Source organism: Alligator mississippiensis, chromosome 2, assembly GCF_030867095.1.
Source record: "Alligator mississippiensis isolate rAllMis1 chromosome 2, rAllMis1, whole genome shotgun sequence".
NCBI lineage: Eukaryota > Metazoa > Chordata > Crocodylia > Alligatoridae > Alligator > Alligator mississippiensis.
Genome location: NC_081825.1, coordinates 273,960,331 through 273,982,984, shown reverse-complemented (window position 1 = coordinate 273,982,984; position 22,654 = coordinate 273,960,331). Strand labels below are relative to the sequence as shown.

General features: G+C 44.5%; 1 protein-coding gene across 2 annotated transcripts in view; it reads left to right on the top strand.

Annotated features, from left to right (window-relative positions):
• Positions 1-21,071, top strand: part of TTC7B (tetratricopeptide repeat domain 7B) — a 266,729-nt gene extending 245,658 nt beyond the window's left edge. For both annotated transcript variants that reach the window (XM_059723173.1, XM_006271821.4), the window contains one exon: positions 20,035-21,071. In XM_059723173.1, the coding sequence (XP_059579156.1) occupies positions 20,035-20,256 (222 nt within the window). In that variant the 3' untranslated portion in view covers positions 20,257-21,071. The remainder of the gene's footprint in view (positions 1-20,034) is intronic.
• The last annotated feature ends 1,583 nt before the right edge of the window (positions 21,072-22,654 follow it).

The following is a 22,654-nucleotide window of genomic DNA, read 5'->3' as shown; positions in this document are numbered from 1 at the left end:
TTGAAGTGTGGCGCCCAGAATTGCACACAGTACTCCAACTGCGGTCTGACCAGCGCCCTATAGAGGGGAAGTATCACCTCCTTGGACCTATTTGTCATGCATCTGCTGATGCACGATAAAGTGCCATTGGCTTTTCTGATGGCTTCGTCACACTGCCGGCTCATGTTCATCTTGGAGTCCACTAGGACTCCAAGATCCCTTTCCACCTCTGTGCCACCCAGCAGGTCATTCCCTAGGCTGTAGGTGTGCTGGACATTTTTCCTCCCTAGGTGCAGCACTTTGCATTTCTCCTTGTTGAACTGCATCCTGTTGTTTTCTGCCCACTTGTCCAACCTATCCAGGTCTGCCTGCAGCTGTTCCCTGCCCTCCGGCATGTCCACTTCTCCCCATAGCTTTGTGTCATCTGCAAACTTGGACAGAGTACATTTGACTCCCTCGTCCAAGTCGCTGATGAAGACATTAAAGAGTATCGGTCCAAGGACCGAGCTCTGCGGGACCCCACTGCCCACACCCTTCCAGGTCGAGACCAACCCATCCACCACGACTCTTTGGGTGCGACCCTCTAGCCAATTTGCCACCCCCCAGACTGTGTAGTCATCCAAGTCACAGCCTCTTAACTTGTTCACCAGTATGGGGTGGGATACCGTATTGAAGGCCTTCCTGAAGTCTATTTTCTAAATTCTAAATTTTTGTGGAAGTTGTGAAAGTTAAATGCATAAGCATTTGTAAATATATTTAAATACAGACATTAAAGAGGTGAGAATAGGCTCTGATATGTTGCGAGAGAGCCTTCTGGTCATTTGGAGTATGCAAACCAAATGGTGGAGAATCGGCATAATTATGCAAAGTCCACAGGGATGATTTAGTCTAATGGCTTCAGCACAAGCCTAGGGGACGAACTCCTGAATTCCAGCCCTGGTTTTGCCTCTGACTCATTGCATGTCCTCAAGCAAGTCACTCGCTCTTTTTTCCCCCCTCTTTCTTCATATATGAAAATGGAGTAATGTGTTATTTGCTTACTTTACAAGTGTAGTGTGAGAAGTAGTTAGTTTCTGTAAAGCCTGATGTAAGTTCAAATGTATTCATCATCAGAACACAATTACTGGATTATTCATAGGTTTCATAGGCATTAGGGCTGGAAGGGACCTCGGAAGATCGAGTCCAGCCCCCCGCCCAAAGGGCAGGACGTCAGCTGGGGTCATAGGATCCCAGCAAGATAAGCATCCAGTTTCATCTTGAAGGTGTTCAATGAAGGCACTTGAACAACCTCCGGTGGCAGGCTGTTCCAGACCTTGGGGGCTCGGACAGTAAAGAAATTCTTCCTTATTTCCAGCCTGAAACGATCTTGTAGTAGTTTGTGACCATTCGTCCTCGTCATCCCTTGGGGCGCTCTGGTGAACAAACGTTCCCCTAGATACTGGTGGTCACCCCTGATAAACTTGTAGGTGGCCATCAGATCACCCCTGAGCCTGCACTTTTCCAGGCTAAAGAGCCCCAGGGCTCTCAGCCTGTCATCGTAGGGTCTGCTTCCCTGACCTCTGATCATGCGCGTGGCTCTTCTCTGGACTCTCTCAAGCTTCTCCACATCCTTTTTGAATTGTGGAGCCCAAAACTGGACACAGTACTCCAGCTGCGGCCTCACTAAGGCCGAGTACACGGGGAGAATGACGTCCCGGGATTTGCTTGAGAAGCATCTATGGATGCAAGCCAGCGTTTTGACACTATTTGACATTATTTTTTGACACTTCCATAGTGAGGTGGACTTTGGGGAGAATGATCTTAGGCAACAGGAATCTAAAACTGTTTTGCACTTTTCTTTCCCTATCAGTCTTACTTAGCATCTTTCACTATTTTTTCTTCAACTCTATCAAATTTGATGAGAAACATTAGGAAATTCAGTCTGTTTTCAGTGCAAATAAGCAAGAATTTTGATTGAGCTAGAGGTTTTTTGAAAAACAGCAGCCTTAAAATTAGGCCTCAGAGCCCACATTTAGGTACCTTTTATAGGGAGTCTGATATTCAGATGCATAGAGGGACCCGATGAGTGTTTTCGATGCTTTCTAAAATCAGGCTGCTTACCTAGGAGCTTGTTTTCATACTCCTGTTCTTGATAATCTTGGTCTGAGGTCTCCTGTGTTCTGTCCCATTTTCTACCAGTGTGGGTTTTTTTCTCTAATCAGTTCTGTGCTTTGAATAACTGCAATGTGTGTCTCTATTTTGACCTCTTCATTCATTGCCTGAAAGTGAGCGAAAACAATAGCAAAGCTGTCAAGTCTCCAGGGGCCTCAGCAGGAAAATACTGTGGTACAGTCGTCCTTCTGCCAACTGTTCTGAAACCTTCCGGTTGCTTACAAAGGCTGTTTGCTGCTCTGTCAGATGTTTAAGGAAACAATCTGTGTGTGGGGACTTGTAGTAGAAATCTGTACTTGGCCAAATTAACTGCACGTGACCTTGTCACTAAAATTAGTTATGACAGCTCTTGTGCTGCATCTTAAACAGTAAATAAGGCAACCTGCCATGTCTGTGTGAAATACAGTGAAATAGAGATGGGCAAAGTCAAGTCCTCCTGCAGCCTTTCTTCAAAAAGGGAGATAATTTGAGAGATGGTATAAGCCAGAAAAGAATTTACCAGGCATGCTATGTAGAGGCAGCGTCATCTACCATAGGCTTTATTTCCATCTGTGCTTGAAGGGTTACCATGAGACGTGGCCTGCATTAGCCACTTGGGTGGAAGAAGAACAACTACTTTTATGCTGCAAAAAAAAGTAGTAAAAAGGCAACAACTAAAAAAAAAAAAAAAAAAAAAACCGGGGAAAAAACCCACCACAGGTCACGTGGTCTGTACTGCTCCCTTGTGGAATAACAATCGAGAGGAAATGAAAAGGATCTGCAACAGATGGCACATGCTCCAAGACTAAACATAGGTGTGGCCCCCACCTGACCTTAACTCTGCCCAGTAGCATCAGATTTAGTGATCTGGCCATAGGCAGTAGCAAAGTGGGTGTTACTACGTGAGACTTAAAACATGAATGTCTACATGTGCAGCCCTATTGGGCCACGGTAAACTACCTCCACCACAGATTAGTACTGGCCAACTTCAGTACTACCCTATGGTGGCGGTATTTAAGTGTACTGCAACACACATGTAGATGCTGACAGGGCTTGCTGGGCCACAAGGGTGCTTCAGTGCAGCCACTGCCTGTTGGCTAGCCTTGCACCGTAGCATCCTCGTGTCCCAGCCGGCCCCTCCACAGCATGTTGAGCCAGGTTGGAGCAGCCCTGTACTGGCAGGCTAAGCCCCGGGCCCCCTGCCGGCTGGGGCTGCTCTGCCCTAGCTCAATGGGCTGTGATCCCAGGCACATGTTGAAACAGCACATAAACTCCAATGTGAACTGTGCCAGAGTTTATTCAGTCAAATTATTTGCATGTGTAGACATGCCCATGGTGCTAATCAATGCGACCTAGGTAAAAAAAAAAAAAAAAAAAAAGACTTCCTCAATGTAATTTCCAGATGGAATTTTAAAATTAAGTCACCTTTAAAATAACTGTTCTATTTCTCACAGCAGGAGGGGTTTTGTTTGCTTGCAAACCATTTCAACCATTACAAACCATATTCAACTTAATTCCTGACACTGTTTTCTTTTCTTTAATATTCATTGCACAGCCACTGGCAGGAATATTTGAACGCTCGTGGTGCACAGGCCAAGTCCCGGAGGACTGGAAAAGGGCCAATGTGGTCCCCATTTTCAAGAAGGGGAGGAAGGAGGACTCTGGCAACTATAGGCCAGTCAGTCTCACCTCCACCCTTGGCAAAGTCTTTGAAAAAATTATCAAGGCTCAGATTTGCAAGAGCCCGGCAGGACAAATTAACCAGCACGGGTTCGTAGCAGGCAGATCATGCCTGACTAATCTAGTCTCTTTTTATGACCAGGTTACGAAACGCCTGGACACAGGAGGAGGGGTGGATGTTGTATACTTAGACTTCAGGAAGGCCTTCGATACGGTATCCCACCCCATACTGGTGAACAAGTTAAGAGGCTGTGACTTGGATGACTACACAGTCCGGTGGGTGGCGAATTGGCTAGAGGGTCGCACCCAGAGAATAGTGGTGGATGTGGGTCGGTTTTGACCTGGAAGGGTGTGGGCAGTGGGGTCCTGCAGGGCTCGGTCCTTGGACCGATACTCTTCAATGTCTTTATCAGCGACATCAGGGAGTGAAGTGTACTCTGTTCAAGTTTGTGGATGACACAAAGCTATGGGGAGAAGTGGACACGCCGGAGGGCAGGGAACAGCTGCAAGCAGACCTGGACAGGTTGGACAAGTGGGCAGAAAACAACAGAATGCAATTCAACAAGGAGAAGTGCAAAGTGCTGCACCTAGGGAGGAAAAATGTCCAGCACACCTACAGCCTAGGAAATGACCTGCTGGGGGGCACGGAAGTGGAAAGGGATCTTGGAGTCCTAGTGGGCTCCAGGATGAACATGAGCCGGCAGTGTGACGAAGCCATCAGAAAAGCTAATGGCACTTTATCGTGCATCAGCAGATGCATGACGAATAGATCCAAAGAGGTGATACTTCCCCTCTATCGGGCGCTGGTCAGACCGCAGTTGAAGTACTGCATGCGATTCTGGGCACCGCACTTCAAGAGGGATGTGGATAACCTGGAGAGGGTCCAGAGAAGGGCCACTCGTATGGTTAAGGGCTTGCAGGCCAAGCCCTATGAGGAGAGACTGGGGCACCTGGACCTCTTCAGCCTCCGCAAGAGAAGGTTGAGAGGCGACCTTGTGGCTGCCTATAAGTTCATCACGGGGGCACAGAAGGGAATTAGTGAGGTTTTGTTCACCAAGGCGCCCCCGGGGGTTACAAGAAATAATGGCCACAAGCTAGCAGAGAGCAGATTTAGACAAGACATTAGGAAGAACTTCTTCACAGTTCGATTGGCCAAGGTCTGGAACGGGCTCCCAAGGGAGGTGGTGCTCTCCCGTACCCTAGGGGTCTTCAAGAGGAGGTTGGATATGCATCTAGCTGGGGTCATCTAGACCCAGCACTCTTTCCTGCCTATGCAGGGGGTCGGACTCGATAATCTATTGAGGTCCCTTCCGACCCTAACATCTATGAATCTATGAATACTATTCACATCAGCTGTAGGTGTGAATTATGACAGAGTATCACATGGTATTTAAAATTGATTTAAAAAAAACCAAAACAAATTCTGAAAAGTCTTTGGTTTTGGTAAGAGCCCATGATCAGCAATAATAAAATCAACTTTCCATTTTGAAATGCTTTCCTCATTATCAGCTGTGAACAGTAAGGAACTAAAAGGTAAGCACATGTTTGTTGGAAGGGGTCAGTCATTTCCACTGTGTTTATAATTACACAGATGCGCTAGCAACCATGCATTATTTGAAACCAGCAGCATAAAGTTCAGGAAGTAACAAAGCGAAAGTTGTCGTTTTAAAAATCTGTTGCTAAGCAGGAGGTTTTCTGCTAGCAACAAGTGTTTTGCAGCATGGGAAGCAATTTGATACCTTGGGGGTATAGTTGGATTGGGGAAGGGTGAGAGACTAACAAACTAGGATTGGGAGCTTGCTTTAGATCTGACACAGTAGACAGACCACTGTAAGCACATAAGGCTGTGCCTTTTGAGTGCAATAAAAATATGACAAAACAAATATACCTTAAATGATTAAAAAAAAATCTCCTTTTAATCCTACTTAATTTTTAAGGGAAAAAGTTCAATTTAAATATAGGTGAGTAAGTTGGATATTGTGTTGTTTGGATGGTAACTACAAAATAATCTAAGTCCAGTTTCCCGTGTAATTGCTGATTGTTTTTACTTAACCCTTCATTTCCAAACTCGTGTACCTCTGAGAATTTCTTACTTATGCAAGGCACCTGATCATAATTATAAAACAGTTTAAGCATTTTATTTGTGCATGTCTCCAAAGGAAAGAATTAATAAATTGTTTCCTGTATAATTTCATATTTCCTTTAAAGAAGAAGGCATATATCTTTCATTACAAATTAATCTGACATATTTAAAAATATACACATAGGTGGGAGGAAATTCATAGAAATGCCTTACTGTTTTATTTTTCATGTGTTTGTAAAATATGCGAAGGAAGAACAAAATACTTATATTGACCACAATATAGTTTTAAAATATGTATGTTTCTGTCCTAATATATGGCAAATGTCACAATCAGATTGGTAATTATAGGAAAAATATAAAGATGTCAAAAAATCTTTCAGGCAAAGATTTTCACGGGTGATTATATTTTATTGGACCATCTGCATAGTTGGGATAGATTTAAACAAGCTTTTGGTGAAGGTATGAGGTATCCAAAAGCTTGTCTAGATATGTACCCCAACCATGCAGTTGGTCCAACAAAAGATATCACCCACAAAAATCCTTGCTGCTTGCATATTTCCTGGACCCTCATGGCTACAACATCACTCCCAAGACAACAACACCAAAAATCTTTTGTCTTTCAGGATGTATGTATCTTTGTTTTGTAATTACAATATACTACTGACAAGTTTGTGGTAGCCTTCAAGTTTGATAGATTTGCCTGAAAATAGCAGCCACATTAATAACAGATGCAAAGTAGACTGAAAAAGCAGTGGTAAGGGCATTTTTTTCTGATGCTAAATTTACTGTGTGTATGAATTTGCTATGCCTGTGTTGCATATTAAGTGATGTTTTATAACTGATACTGGCTATAGTCAGTAATTCTTAGCTGTCATATTTCTGACAGAATTTTTTTTTGTGGTGGTATTCTGCATGCAAATACAGTTGGTCAAGTCTCTCAGCTTTAGGTTTCAAGGAGAGGTATCAGGAATATTAAAGAAGCAAAAAATCTAATGGCTTGGGTTTAATTAAACTTAGTTATGGTCTTTTTATTTTAATTTTTCATAATGCTCACTCTGAACTTCTGTATTACCTTCCATCCTGTGGCTTTACTGTCCTTGCCAGCCACAGCATCCCTATGTTGCCTGTGAAAGCTTATGTCTCTGTGAAGGAGTTAGTCTCCAAGGTGCCACCCTGTCCTGCCTTCTGCCGAACATCCCTATGTATTAGGCAGGTATTCTGCGCATTTTCTTAATGTGAGAACAGGTGCACAGCATGACGTATGGCAAGGCAGTAGCATAGCTGAGAAGAGAGCCCAAGCTGCCTGCTACCCATTCCTGGTTTAGGAACATATTCATTCTGCTTTGAGTTTCACAAAATATTTTTTCCCACTATTCTATTGTTTTTGAAGGGAAAATAAACGTTAAGAGCTGCATTTATGACTAAACAAAGTCTTTGTTACACAAGTGCAAAAGCTCTTTAGAGAGTAATTATTACCATTATTACCATGCTTTTAGGAGACTGAAAAATCAACATTTAAAAATACAGTAGAATAGAGTTCATGTTTTACCTCATGGAATTCAAACCTTGGTAGTTCAAAGGTCTTTTCCAAGTTTAAGGTCTGCAGCTTTTTAAGTTTGCCTGGATGGGTGTTTCCCAATCCTTTTCTGCCACTTTGCTTGTACAAAAGACAATTTGACCCATGCCTTATCTTTCTAGTGGGAAGTTCCTTTCTCCGCAGCCTTCAGAAGCAGTTCAGAGCATCTTTGGAGCAGGCTCTGGCAAGGTATTACCTCAAGGTATTGCCTCTAGTTCAGTAGTAACAACCAGCAGTTAATGCTACTATCTTGACTACTCTACTTCTGAACTCACTTTCTGGGACATGCAAAATGTTTCCTTCCATTACAGACACTCCTTTTTCATCTTGTGTCTCCTGCTCCATCCTTATCTCTGTCTTGAATTTTGCAGGACTTAAAATGCCACTGGTCCAGATGATGAACATCTATACACATGCAGCCAGGCTGCTCCAACACATTAATTATAGTGTGTCAGAGCAGACTCGATTAATCGAGTCTGCTGGAGCGTGGTAATTACCACACTGCAGCAGAGCAACTCCGCGCTAAGAAATAGCAGCAGGGGCACTCTAACTAAAATCTGTTTGAGTGTAGGGACACTGATACATGTAAAGCTATGGGTCCTTTACTTAAAGCAGCTCTCAGAGCCACTGTTATTAAGGTGCCCCTCTCCCCACTCCTGGAGCATGTCCATAAATGCCTGATAGTACCAGGCAAACACAGAAGGAACTGAAATAGTCCTCCTATTGAGAACTGCTCCTTGGTCAGACAGATTGAGTGGTCAATCCCTAGGAAAGCTGAGAGCTCTCCTTAGCTTGGCCATTCAAGAGAGAAGAAGGCCTTGGTGCAGCAAGGTTTTGTGGCAAGTGTTGTGATGTCTCATGAAGCCTTAGTTTCTGGAGACATGCACTTGTGATCATTTCACCTTTCACTAAAGTCTTTGTAGTTGCAGTGAGAACCTAACAGGATTCACATTTGCCAGAGGCAAATAAAAGAATTCAGCCTAGGTAGATTGATTGAACTCTTCAATTATTTTCTTAGAGGTTCACTCTCATTTTTTGCTTAAAAAGTATATCTGCAAACAAATGTAGCCTTTGCATTAAATATGGTGTTGTTTGGTAACTAGGTGCATATACTTCACTTACACATGCCTATTTTAAGCAATTATGTATCTTAACCTAAATTCAGTTTCTTAATTTTTACATTTTATTACATTGTAAAATGGTGAACGACGCATTTCCTTGTTAAATAATAGTTTGGTTTGGGGAGGGAGGGGGCTTTTCCCCACTTGGTTTCTCAATTTTGAATGACAGAGTCAAATAAAAATAATTAAGGTAAAAATCTTTTCTGCACAGCAGAAACTGGAAGCATGGTTGCTTAGAAAACCGTACCAGCAAATATCAGCATTTGCTTCACTGCAAGTACTAAAAATAGTATAGATACTTAATGCAGGACATTTTGTTACAATGTATTTATAAAGCATGAATTGACCTCAACCTAGGCATCGATCCGACCCTGATTTAGAATACATTTTTTTTTAAAAGCACTCTTTAGTCATTCAATCTGAAAGGCTTATTGATGCATTATTTTACTTAAATAATTATAATAAATTATGATAAATTTAGGACTTAACATAGGTTGTCATTCAAATATAAAGTTTAACATATTTTTTTACGAAAAAATAATTTAAACTATAAAAATCTGATTACTTTAAAATAGATTTTATCATCTGTTCAAAATGCTTTGTTTTTCCCTTACATGGGTTTTAAGATGAGGATAAGCAGATATAGTATTCTTTAAAGGGTACAAGTCACAGCAATTATGAATCTGCTCTCACAACCTGCAAAACCACAATGACATTTGCAAAGTGTTTAAATGGTTTGGGCTCAATAGGGGAATTGCTAAATATTTTCTCTTCTAGGTCCAAGGAAATAGCCTTCTGAAAAGCAAGCATATTGCAAAACTTGGAAACCCACTCCTCATTATTTCTGGAAAGAAGGAAGCTGATACTTGTTAATTTTTAATAATAGCACTATTACGTTTCCTAGGCATCTCTCAAAATAAAGAAATAATGATTCTGCCTCAGGGTCTTACCCTTATTTTTGTTCCCTCTTAATATAAGACAAAATCACTCATTGTGGTCTTGTCTGAGCTGTTGTTCAGGATGTTTTTATTTAGACTGAATAAAGTATGTTGGTCAGGACTACATTTGTGAAATTGCAGAAGGGTTTATAGGGATAGACTGGACTAAGAACTGCATTGCAGTTGTGCCTAGAGGCCACATTTGAGGACTTTACTGTTAGACATTGTACTGTAAATGCACTCTCCAAACCTGAAGGTGTTGAGAAGCAGCTTAAAAAATGAAAGTGAACTTGAACAAATTAGAGATAAGCTTGATTGGGGCCTTAAAGTAAATTCAGATCATTCAGTTAATATCTGTGAGAGCACATTACTGGCAGGAAAGCAAGGCCCACAGGTCACACGTGGCTAGGGTGGCCACTGACCCATTTCCAGAATACAGGAAATTCCCTTGGGGGTGGGGGGGACCCCATCAGTTCCCTCAGCCAGTCAGCAGTGTGGGGAGGCTGCTGCTGCCTCCTCAGCCAATCAGCAGCAACAGGTGGGGCCACTGGGCCCCTTAGCCAATCAGCAGCAAGGGGCAGGGCCACCACAAAAAGGCCACCTCCCTCCCTCCCTGGCTGGCTTGGAAGAACCCGGCTTCTCCTGGCTGTGCACAGCCAATAGAATTGTGAGGACAAATGATTGACATGTATTTCCACCAATGAACTGCCAAACAGGACTTTTTGCAGTCTGCTCCTCATTTAGGAATGGACAGGGGGCAAAGGGCTTAAAAACAGGACAAACTGAGATAAAACGGAACCAATTGCCACCCTGCATGTGGCCCATGTGGAGTTTAAATTGCAGCTACCAGGCTTCCACCTGGCAGCCGATCCCCTTATTGCTCTGGGTGAAGCAGCAGCTGAGATTTCCAGGCTCCTCTGCCCCACAGGGCAGACCAGTGGAGAGCAGCGCAGCCTCCAGGGCTGGGAGAGCCCATCCTGATGTGCCTGAGTGAAGCAGTGCAGCAAGGAGCTTGGGCTTGGAGGGGGCATAGGGGCATCCCAGACACATGGTGCAATGGGGAGGCACCCTACATGCAGTGCAGGGACTGCAGCACAGTGTAGCTGGGGATGGACGTCCCGGTGAGGGTCCATGCAGCTGTGGGTGGCAGTGGTGACGTGTAGGGGGTGCACAGGGAGGCACGTGCACCCCCTGACAGGCCACGCTCCCTGCTTAGGCAACAGGCAGGTGGGAGCACTGGTGCATCCCCTGCAAGCACTGCCCACTTCCGGGAGTGCCGCGGCCGCTTCCCAGTCACCCTGATTGGCCGTGGGTGGTTCCCCCCTCCCCGGTTGGTGAGATCGACCGTGTGGGGACTCCCCCTCCCCTGGTTACTGACTGGTTGCTGGGGGGGCATGTGCCCCTCCTCACTAAGGTGGCACCAAGCCCGTAACCCCTGCTGATACAACCCCTACTAGTGTGGCTTGAAGGGTGTGTGGTCCCTGGCCACTTAGAAGCCAGACAGCCCTGAGCTGGAGGAAAGCCTTGTTGGCCTCAAATCCACCTTTAGACTGCAGCAGCAGTTAAAAACCTACTAAGGAAGAAGACATCAGCTTAGCTTAGCACAACTTGTGAAGAATTCCTGTGCTGTGTTACTAGTGTGAAACAGAGTTTGCTCCTGCTGCATAATTAACTTTGTACTTACCAATGTAGACATAAAGCAGTGGCCATGATTACAGTTACTGTCCCAGAATTACTTGTATGAGCCACCTGTTTGCTCAGTGTTTGTTTTGAAAGAAGTTTTTACTCCATGGTTTGATCAGGGCATGGAGAGGCTTCGGTCTGTCTGTGTACTGTGTTGATTAATGTGCTATGATGAGAAGCAGGGCATGTGCACTATTTGGGCACACTTCTGAGCCCTCAGAGCTGGGGTGTTTTGTAAGCTGGAGCCTGTCTTTAGTCATTTAGTAAGAAACATGGAGATGCTTGTCAGGCAGATGTCCTCTGTGCCTCTGCTTCTACCTGGGTGAAGGCCAGAAGCCCAGTGTTTGAGCATCCAGTTTAGCTGTGCTAATCTTAAACGTGCAAAACCTAGACAATTCAGACAGTGAATGTGGAGGTTATTTTGCCATCAATGAGTGTTGGGTTGGGGCTATTACTGGAAACAGATTGCGGGGAAGCTTGATAGTGGGGAGGAAGGGGGGTCAGCCTGATAACTCTGCTAACATCAGCCCCTGGGGCTGGCGCGACAGAATTATACTGACCACTGGAGATGGTCGTGGGAGAGAAGTCTTACTTGCCCAGGTTCTCCTCACCTAAGGGGCAGCATGAGCTTAACTGCTGCCACTGAGGGACATGCAGCAGTGCAGGCTCCCCAGGGGTCTCTCCTTGTGCTTGATTTGCCCCATTCCCAGGGACAATGCTGAGTTTCCTGTGGCAGAGCCCCCTGGGGGAAGGGGTGTCATTTTGCCCCCACCCCCTTCTTTCTCTCCAGATACACTGCTGGGCATGGCAGTTCCCTCTGTCCAGGCTGTACAGGGCTCTGTGTGCAATGGCAAGACTTCTGATGGGAGGGGCCCACACTGGCCTCTAAGTCCACGCCCAGGGCTAGTGCCCTGCTCACCCTGCCCTTGTTATGTTACTGGTTAAAATGGATGCATTTGGTGGTGGTTAGGGACTGAAGCTACATAAAGATGCTGTTGCCAGAGGTGGATCCTTCCTTCCCTTGCCTTTGTTTCCCCCACCCCTTCCTCCTGCAGTCTACAGCACCTTCCTCCAGTGATTTTTTTGGAAGGCCGTATCATTCTAATGCTAGGTGCAACTCAGAATATTTCAGAGTCCAGGGCTAGGAAACTCGGGAGTTTGTCAAAACCTGAGCTGTATTATGTTATAATTTGCACATAATTTAACACAGAAATTGGCAGGCAGGTGGTAGATCAGAAGAGACGTGTAAACTGCTGGCTGTGGGAGCTACTGAGACACCAGTCAACTTGGAGATGCTGCTCAAAAATCAGTTTTTATATAATTGTTTTGAATACTTCTGCTAAAATAGAGACTTTCCTAGCAAGTTGTCTGGTAACTCTTTTGACAGAGTTTTTGATGAGTCAGCAACGTGTTAACTCTATCACATCTGTTGTCAGTTGAGGTTTTTACAGATTAGTTCTGCATATAGGTTGGCAGCAATGGTAAGGGGGTTAATGCACCAGCTGTTGGCCAAACAGCAAGGGGACATGGAGTGAGGAGTGTGATCCTGGCTGGGATCAGTAAACAGTGTGGTTTGAGCCAACAGCCCCTGGGTGAGTCCTTATCAGGACCAGGATGTTTCTTCCTCTCCCTGCTCTTTCCTGTTTTGCTGAGCACAGCACAACCCACTTCCTCATTTACCCTTCCACCCAGAGCACAGAAGTAGCTGACTATGCTTCTGCTGGGGCCAAGCAGCCAGGGAGCCTGGGGCTTTGCCCAGCCTGGCATGAGCCTCCAGCCAACAAAGGGTGGTGCAGGGTCAGCCCAGCCCTGAGCCTGCAGGCCTCCCTTCTGGTGTAAAGGACCCAGCTCCCACCAGGGCTGTTCCAAGGTGCTGGGGTCTTGGGGCTGGCCTCCCCACAATGGAGGGGGGAACCTATGCCACAGGGTTGCTGCAGCTGGTGTCCCCCAGCCAGTGTAGCAATGGCCAAAATGAAGGGATTCCAGGGACCCAGCAGGTAAAAGTGTTTCCCACCTTCTCTTAGAGTGAGCACAGTATCCTCCTTTCACCTAACTTCTGCTCTGCCCAGGATGCTGGAGAAGCACTTTGTCTCTGCCTCACCACTACCACTCTTGCCACACCCCCAGTTCAAAATCTTAGATCTGCCCATGTTTGCTGATAAATGCTATTTGCTAGTTTTGTTGATGAATGCATTTCACTGAATCTTCCCTGGGATCCCAGGATTTAAGATGTTTGTGTGTTCTCCCAATATGAAAGCCTAACCCTCTTAACAAGGACAGAATTGCAATCCACGCGTTTTGTAGAGCAAGCTCAGTTGGTCTGATCCATAATGCATGTAATAAGGAGGCAGCTTGTTCGAAGTCACCGCTCGGTTTGACTTCATCCATCCCTCAACCTTAATTTCATGTGTATATTATCTTTTTATGAATGAAACTGTTATAGGGTTAGGTTGTTAAATTTTGGAATTTTGTAACCGCTATTCCTGAGAGTGCTGCCTCAAAGTAAGTGGCACGAAAAAATGAAAAGAAAAGAAGCAAGAGTTGCAGCTGTCTGCAGAATGACTGAAAACAAGCATGTTTCTTCAGTGTGTTGATATCCATAATTGTGACTGCAACGAGAAGATTAATGACTGTGAGTTTCAGGAGTGCAAGGTGATAATATACCTAGTACCAGTTCTCAGACAACAAAATAATATAAAAAAATTCAGTGGTGGTGCAGAAAGAAATACTGACAGTGTGCTATTACTGTATATACCAGAATCTAAGATGCCTTCAAATTGAAGATGACTCCCTCCTCCCCCATCTGTGATAATTAAATTCTGTGCATGGAAAATTTTATTAATTTTTTTATAATTCTCTATGCATAGATTCTAATTATTAGACAGTCATCTTAAATTAATTTCCCCCACTACTACAGCAGTAGGGGGTCAGGCATGGGTTGGGGGGTAAGTCATGCAGGAGTCAAGTAACCTACTTTGTTCCCTGGCACCTGCTCCCCCTCTGCCTACACCCCTCCATCCCTGTGCCATCAGAGGCCTGACTACACTGCTGCAATACCTGTACCCCATAACACCTGTACCCCTCCCCTCGCCTGCTCCCCCTTTTGTCTGCCCTGCTTACACTGCTGCTTACCCTCCAGTGCCCACACAGCAGCAGTGGCAGCTCTTGCCCTGAGTACAATCAGGCAGAAAGGGGCTGGAGTCAGCATGTGCTCTGGACCAGCATGGGGCCAGTGCTAAATGATAAATGCTGGTGGGGTGTGAGCAGTGCTGCAGAGTGGGGGGGGGGCATAGAAGCAGCCAGGGTACAGTGGCTGTGGCCCTGAGCCTGGGTCAACGCTGAAGTAAGAACTGCAGCAGCCACCTGCCCCTCTCTTATACTTAAATCCAAGATGAGGGGCTTTTTTCCCTATGTTAAATGAAGGGGGGAAAAATGTCATCTTGGTTTTAAGTAAATGAGGACGAACAAACCATTTTCACAGGATGAAAAACAAAATGACTATTTTTCAGAATAATATTACACTATGGGTACGCCTACACATTCATTATTGCATGTGTAGATGCACATCATAGTAATAACAGGTACTAACAATGCACCGTAATTGGCGCTGCAGTACATTAGCACAGACTAAAGCTTTTCAGGTGATGCTTAATGCCCATTGGACTAATCTACCAGCCGTGTTAATGCACAGTCAAATTAGACCAATGGGCATTAAGTGGTGTGTGTGTGTGTGTGTGTGTGTGTGTGTGTGTGTGCGCGTGTGCGCGCGCGCGCGCGCGCCCCATGAGAACAAAGGCTGAAGTAATCATGCCCCTTACATGCCTGTGTTATTCACTGAATTTGGACCATGTATTCTGCAAGTCACGTTGGCTTTTGCCTAACGATAATTCTTCCCCATATAATGTGACATGGGTCAGAGGTGTTGGAGACTGGCATCATTTAACTGAAAGGCTAGATAGTAATGAAGCTCCATGTTTGAACTTAAAAAACCCCCCACAATGTTTTTAATGGGATGATTGAAAGAGTCTACACTTTCTTTGGACAGAGTGTAAAGAGATGGGCTGTGTTATCTGAATTAGCTTCTATCTCAGAGCTCATCAGTACCATTACTTTGAGGAAAGCATGTCCAATACATTTGGTTGTCAAGAAAAGAATCAGTCATTGCTTTGAGGTTCCACTATGTTGATATAATGAAGGTGCTTTCCAGAATAATACTCCTGAACCAAAATGGCTGATGATCATAGTGAAACTTAAAATTTAAAGAAAACTTCAGGAACTTTCAGTTTTTTTGTTGTACATGCACATGTGTGCATGTGTGTGCACATGTGTTTTGTATCACTTTATTGGGGCCCCAAAATTATGCTTGCACAGGGCCCATACCATACAGTTCTGCTAATGTACAGGACCATAAGCAAAAGTCTTCTGGGCAGATTCAGCTGAGGCTGTGGACATCACGTTTCTCTTGGTAGAAAGCCGCCTTTTGTCCCAGGTTCATACACATGGACATGTCCACTCTCCTACTTCAAGTCCCTCTGAAGCATGCGGGTAATGTACCCTCACTTATTCCTGGGACATCCTGATGTACGTCTGTGTGGTTACAGTGGTTCATTCCAGGGACAAGCCTATCAAACTGTATCCTCTTGCTGGCCACCTAGACGAAATACAGACAGTCAAAAAGCCTGAGAGTGAATCAATACAATCTTTGTAGGTTAGTCTCAGCTGCATAGATACCAATAAGCAAGTGAACAGACATTCACTTTTGATCACAGAAATGCAGCCACATGCCTGCAGTGGCCGAGGCCAGAAGCCTGGGGGTGCTAGAGCACACCTCCCTGCTCAGCTGGAGCAGACAGCTTTGGCCAAGCTAATCTGCCCACCCCATAAGGGATGGTTTGTGGGGGGAGGAGCAAAGCATCCTGGGATGCTGAGGGACTGTGAGTTAACTTGAATCTGGAGGGGATCTGGGACAAAAGTTCAATAAACCAATATAACCTAAATCTGCTAAGTCTGATATTATATCCATCCAGGTTTATCTTAAACTAGTTTCATCCATTTTGAAAGTGGTTTATGTACACTCAACTTCTGTTGTTACAGATTTGAACCAGTTTCCAATTGTTTATACTAGTTTACATGTAATTTCTGTCCCTACCCTTACTGAAAAAGGAGCAGCAGTGCAGCTTAGAGGGGTGATGTGGGTGAATGACTGTGCTGCACCTCTTTTGATTTGAATCAAACCATGGGGCATTCGGTCCTGGGTCAAAGATATCTGTTTACAGCCTAACAGATCCAAAAGTGAATAGGTCTGGGAGACTGTGCTCTTTATTTTAGCCTCTGTCATGGCAATACCCTCCATTTTAAACATGCATTGGTAGGATTGTGAGAAGACTGTGTTCTTGTTACTGCCCGTGTGGTAGTGGTTCTCTGGATAAACAGTTAGCCTCAATATCTTTCAGCCGTTTTTTAAATGTTTAACATTTTTATTAAGCAGCAGCAGCAGAAGAAGAAAATATCCATCAAAATTGCATCAGTATTGTTCTTCCTTGGAAGATTAAAAAATGAATGGATACTTTTAGAAAGTAATGGCAGATTAAATAAATTAAATTTGTTTTAGTCTGTAACCCTTCTGATTGCAGGGCAAAATGTACAAGATCAGGTTGATTTCTTTGAACATGAAAAGTTTAATTGCTAATTTTCTAATGAATCAGCCTTGAGCAAACATAAAATAACATTCAGGAAGTTGTCTGTCAACCAGACAAGTATACTTTATTCTTTGACTTTGGTTTCAGGAAACTCAAAGGTTACACTAAACAAACTCTAGTCCACAGCTTCCATAGCCTCCTCCCTGCCCCATTTCTTCTAAATTAATTTGATTGTCTTACCTGCCAGTTACACAATTACTTTCAAATACCCCACCATTCCCGAACAACTGCCTGCATTGTGTTAAGTCACGGCATTGTTCATTTCTGATGGTGCTGAATCACTTGACACCTGAAAAAACGTGAATCTGCAGCAGTTCTTTGACAGAAGATCCATTAGGCTATTAGAAATTAGACCTCATTGCAGTTATGACTTAACCTATTGCCAACATTATACTCTTTGCTTTCTTCATAAATTTATTCTTCAGTGTTCATAGGGTATTATCTAGCACATTTAATAGTGTGCTTACAGTAGAATTTAATGTAGTTGCCAACAAAGTAATTCAGACTGCAGGGATTCATGATGGATAGTTAAATAGTTGAACAGTGCAAAGATTCTGTGCAACTACGTTCCGTGAAGGTGAGAAATCAGGAGCGAGATTAAAAAAAAAAAAAAAAAATCCTTCAGCTTCTAAAGTCTGCCTCAGGCCTGGTTTAGGTGCTTAAGTCCAGAACTGGGAAGCAAAATACCCCCTGGTCAATGACTACCTAACCTCAGAGGCAACTGTTTCTTTTTTAAATCTTCCTGATTGGTCAGACAGCAGTTGGAGTACTGCATCCAGTTTTGGGCACCCTACGCTAAGAAGGATGTGGATAATCTTGAGAGGGTCCAGAGGAGGGCCACTCATACGGTTAAGGGTTTGCAGACCAAACCCTATGAGGAGATACTAAGGGACCTGGATCTCTTCAACCTCTGCAAGAAAAGGCTGAGAGGGGATCTTGTGGCTGCCTACAAATTCATTAGGGGGACACAGCAAGAGACTGGAGATGCTCTGTTCACCTGGATGCCTCTTGGGGTAACAAGGAACAATGGTCACAAAGTGACAGAGAGTAGTTTTAGGCTAGACATCAGGAACAACTTCTTCACAGTAAGGGTGGCCAGAATCTGAAATGGGCTTCCAAGGGAGGTGGTGCTCTCCCCTACCTTGGGGGTCTTTAAGAGAAGGCTGGATAGGCATCTGGCTGGGGTCATCTGACTGCAGCACTCTTTCCTGCCCAGGGCAGGTGGTCAGACTTGATCTGTTGAGGTCCCTTCTGACCCTAGCATCTGTGAATCTATGATGTCAACAATTCAGCTTCAGCACATGCCTAGAACTACTCCAGCCTGAGCAGAACAGCATTTAGCTCCAACCCAGATCCAAAATATTTGTGGAGCAGTGTCCAAGGCCTTGTTTGTGCTGCAATGTACACGAGCTTCCTGCAACAAATACAGTAATATCAGACATCAAAGGAATTTCTCCTGTGATAGAAATGGCCAATCCACCACAAAAATGGTGGGTCCACAACATGTTGGGATATTTTTAATGTCTGGCTACTTCTTAGACGCCATTCTTTCCTGCAGTGCCCTGCGAGAGCAGCTGGCACCCTGACAGCTCGCCCTGCAAACCCAGGATGCAGAGCTGCCTTCCACACTAGAAATAGCCCTGGCTGGGGGGTCTGTGCTCCCCACTGCAATCAGTTCCTGTCGCCCCTTTCAGGGATCTCCTCACTCTTACCTCTGTTTAAGTGACTGGGGCAGGGGCTGGTGAAACAGAGACTCTGATCAATCCCTGTCAGTGCAGGAGACTCACTTGGACCCATCACTCTCGCTGCCTGGCAGTAAGCATGGCAGGGCTGCCAGCATCACAGGAACTTTAAAAGGCTCGTGGGCAGCTCCAGCCAGCTCTCAGGCGGTCCAGCAGCCAGGCTCAAGTCTGTCAGTGAGCCTGTTCAGTTGACAGGCTCCCCTGGGGGCTGGAGGAGCCAGGGAGCAGCCCCATTACCCCCGGTTGAAAAGTGTCTGTTGCACTCCAGCCCCGGTGTCTTTGGATGTGAGGACACCCAGAGCACTTGGTTTTGTAGTTCTACAATAAACCATATACACCAATATAATTACCGTAGCTTCACGGAAATGAAAGGTTGAGAGGCTGGGTCTGACACGCGTGCTCCGGGCTCACCTAACGTGCACCAACAGCACAGGGCCTCTTGGAGAATGTAGTTGTGGCAACTTGATTTTTTTTAAATACAGTTGGTGATGGTACCCACGTCTTCTACTGTAGCTAGTGGTTAGAGCACTCACCCAGGAAATGGAAGTGGAAAACTTGTTATTTCCTCAGCTTGAGGGGTTCAGCGCTTACATCCGTCTCCCAAGAGAGTGTCCCCTCTGCTAGGCTTACAGGTTAGGCTGTACCAGGGCACTCTCCACCCCCCTGTTGAAGTTGAGCCCTGGAATGAAAGCGGGCTGGTCGTGCCAGGGGTTCAAAGCTGTGGATTTGAGTCCCCTCAGGCTGAAGAGGGCCTAGAACCCAGGGTCTCCCAGTGTGTGGCCAAAAGCTGTCTCTCTCTCTCTATGCTATGATATAGGAGGCAAGCAACTGGCAAGGCTATGTTTTAAAAAGAAAATAGTGAGCCCCACTCAGTTCTTTCAAAGAACAGATATTGCATCTACATGCAGGAACAGCTCCAGGGCTCTGGATGTGGAGCAGGGGGAACCATTGCCCTGCCATTTTGGGTCAGACACCTGAGCTCTGGGGGTGAGCAGCAGTTGACCCACTTCAGTGCTTGGCATTTCCTGTTGTCTTCCTTTAAATGGCTTCTTACGGTTTCCTGGACTGCTCTTCTGAGGTGCCAAACTTTCCGTGTGCTACATACGGTGCCGGCATGCTTAACTCTGGATTTTGGATTTCTTTCTGGGTCTGGGGCTCAAAGATGAACGTTGCAGCATCCAGCCTCTCAGTCACTTACTGGATCTAGCCCTATTTGTGAAGAGCATGGGCTGCCTCTTTAGCGTAAGTCTTGGGAGGCACCTTTTTTCTCAATGACAGCTGTTCATCTCCTTTTGAAGTTTTATGAAAGACCAATATCTACAAAGGATTGTGATCGAACTACCAGGTTTTCATTTATAGTCAACCTAAGTTTTCAGCCCTGTTTGCTCTTTGTTTTGTGACAGGCTCTGATACTTCATCAGGTAGGACGCTACAGTTTGGCAGAGAAGATTCTCAGAGATGCTGTGCAAGTGAATTCTACAGCCCATGAGGTTTGGAACGGTCTCGGGGAGGTTCTGCAAGCTCAGGGCAATGACGATGCTGCAACTGAGTGCTTCCTGACAGCACTGGAGCTTGAAGCCAGCAGCCCCATAGTCCCTTTTACCATCATTCCCAGAGTTCTCTAAGAGAAGATCATCTCAATGCCAGTTCATCATGGTTCAGCTTCTGGACTTGGGGGTGAGGAAACACGACATACTGATATGTCTGATAATGCAGGTTGGTTTGAAAAACTTCAGGTAACGAACTCCCCGCTCTGATTATTGCTGTGGGGAAACTGATGGAACAGTGAAGTGATGTGCTATATTAATTTAGAATGAAGGAAAAAACGACTAACCAAAAGCAAATTGCTTGTATCACTTACATTTTTGCCCCACGGTAGTTCTGAAACCTGCTTATTGTTCAACTGGATAACGTGCCATATTTTGTTAAGTGACATCTGAGTGTTACATAAAACTATAACAGAACCAACCACCAAATGTAAAATGATATTTTCAAGTTAAAATTCAGTGGCAGAGCAGCCTATTTTTAACAAGCCTGTTATGGAAACTTGTTCTCTCCTCCTCCTCCTCCTCAACCTCTCTTGGCCCAAAGTCAAAATGTGAATTTTCTGTTTTCCATCTCTATTTTGGTCCAGGCCAGAAAATCGTTTGAGTTCCTGTTTTTAGTTGTTAATAACTGTGATGTGTGGCTAATTGTTATCTTTATTTAGAACAAAGAATGAAGACAAGAATATTTATATTTTACCAATGTATGCCTGTTTCGAAGGAGAAAATATTAGTTATTTAAGTTTAACTTTTTTATGTGAATTCAGAGTTTATTTATCGATGGAAATATGTAAAAAGAAGCTTCATATGGAATATCTACTGACATTCCTTATACATGACCCACACTTGGTTAAATGGGAAGATTATGTTAATAATAAAATGATTTTTAAATGGAATCCCTGCCTGTCTTTTCCACTGAGCCCTATTTATTGCAGCAAGGTCATGTAACAGAAAACAGAAACTCCCACCTCTTTTTCACAACCTGAGTTATTGCCTAGATTTTTAGTTTGTTTTTTAAAACGTAACCCCTCTTGTATTCTTTCCCTTCTATCCCCAGTGAACACTTGCAGAGTTCATCTGGATCAGTATAAAATGTGAAAAGGTCTGTAACTTGGTCAACTTCCAAGATGTTCACGATAATTAAGTATTAAAAATTGGAGAGCTTGTTGTTCTATCCTCCATACGCAATACTCCATTTAATTATTTAATGGGAATAATAGTTAAGACAAGAAAATAACTAGCTGAATACTTGCCCTAGGTCATAACTTTTACATGTAAACTAGTGAATAAGTCTTTCCAACAGCATCTTGTGTGTAAATTGGTATCTTCATTAAGTGCTCGGCTTTTCTACTCCATGTCTCTTTGGAAGAGTTCAGAATTCCTCGTACATGGTTACACAGGGTATTCCTAGCTGTCTCGCTGAAATGTCTCTTACTGGCACCTCTAGTGTATTTGAAAAGAGTTTAAATATTTCTCACCAGCCTTCAATATTTTTTTTTAACTGTCCTTAGCAGCTAATTCAGAGATCACACATTCCACCCATCCTGAAAAAGCAGTGGGCTGGTGCCATGTTACTGCCATGCCAGCAATAATACTATGTGGTTAAGCAGACGCACAGATTTTTGTCTGAGCTTTCTGGGGGTGAGTGGGTAAGACTTGGGTAAGACTTGCCCCTGGTGAGGAGCAGGCATAGCAGAGATCAAGAGTTGTTCATATAGCCGGGCAGATCCCACTGTACCTGCACTCTCTGCTGGAGCTACAGCCAGGGAGCAGAGGGGTGGGGCCAGGCCTGTTGGGCTGGAGCAGAGAGCAGAGCCCTGCCCAGGGCTGCAATGCATCTGGGATGCTGGAGGACGCTGATTTGATTTAAACCAGGAAGGCCTGAGACAGACATTGCATAAACTGGTTTGACACAAATCAGTTAAGTCTCATACTACATTCAACCAGGTTTATCTCAAACCTGTTTCAGCCATTTTCAAACTGTTTTTTGCGCACTGAACATTTGTTCTGCTACAGTTTCTGATCACTTAAACCGGTTTGTGTGTAATGTCTGTCCTTAGCCGAAGTGACTCTACAGAGCTCATTATGTGCTTAAAGTACTGTACAACCAATGTTTTTTCCATAGCTGCCCAGAGACCTTGGCCCCAAATACATAGAACTAGAAAGCTAAAACCCCTGGCAGACATTACACTTAAGACATGATTCACCAGTTAATCATGTCTTAAATAGTAACTTTAGTAATATTATTGCAGTTAATAGGATGATAAAACAGGGAATAAGCCACAAAGTTATTACAAATTTTGTGCATTAATTTTGAGGCTGGTTCCCGTTGTGCCTTAAACTGAATGCATGTCCAGTGCACTCCTGCAGGTAGGAGCACCGAGCAGCTGACTTGGTGCTGCCAGCCACAAGAGCACAGCAGGCACCCAGCTTGCTACTTACTGGTGCAGCAGGAGCCTGAGAATCATGATAATCTGTC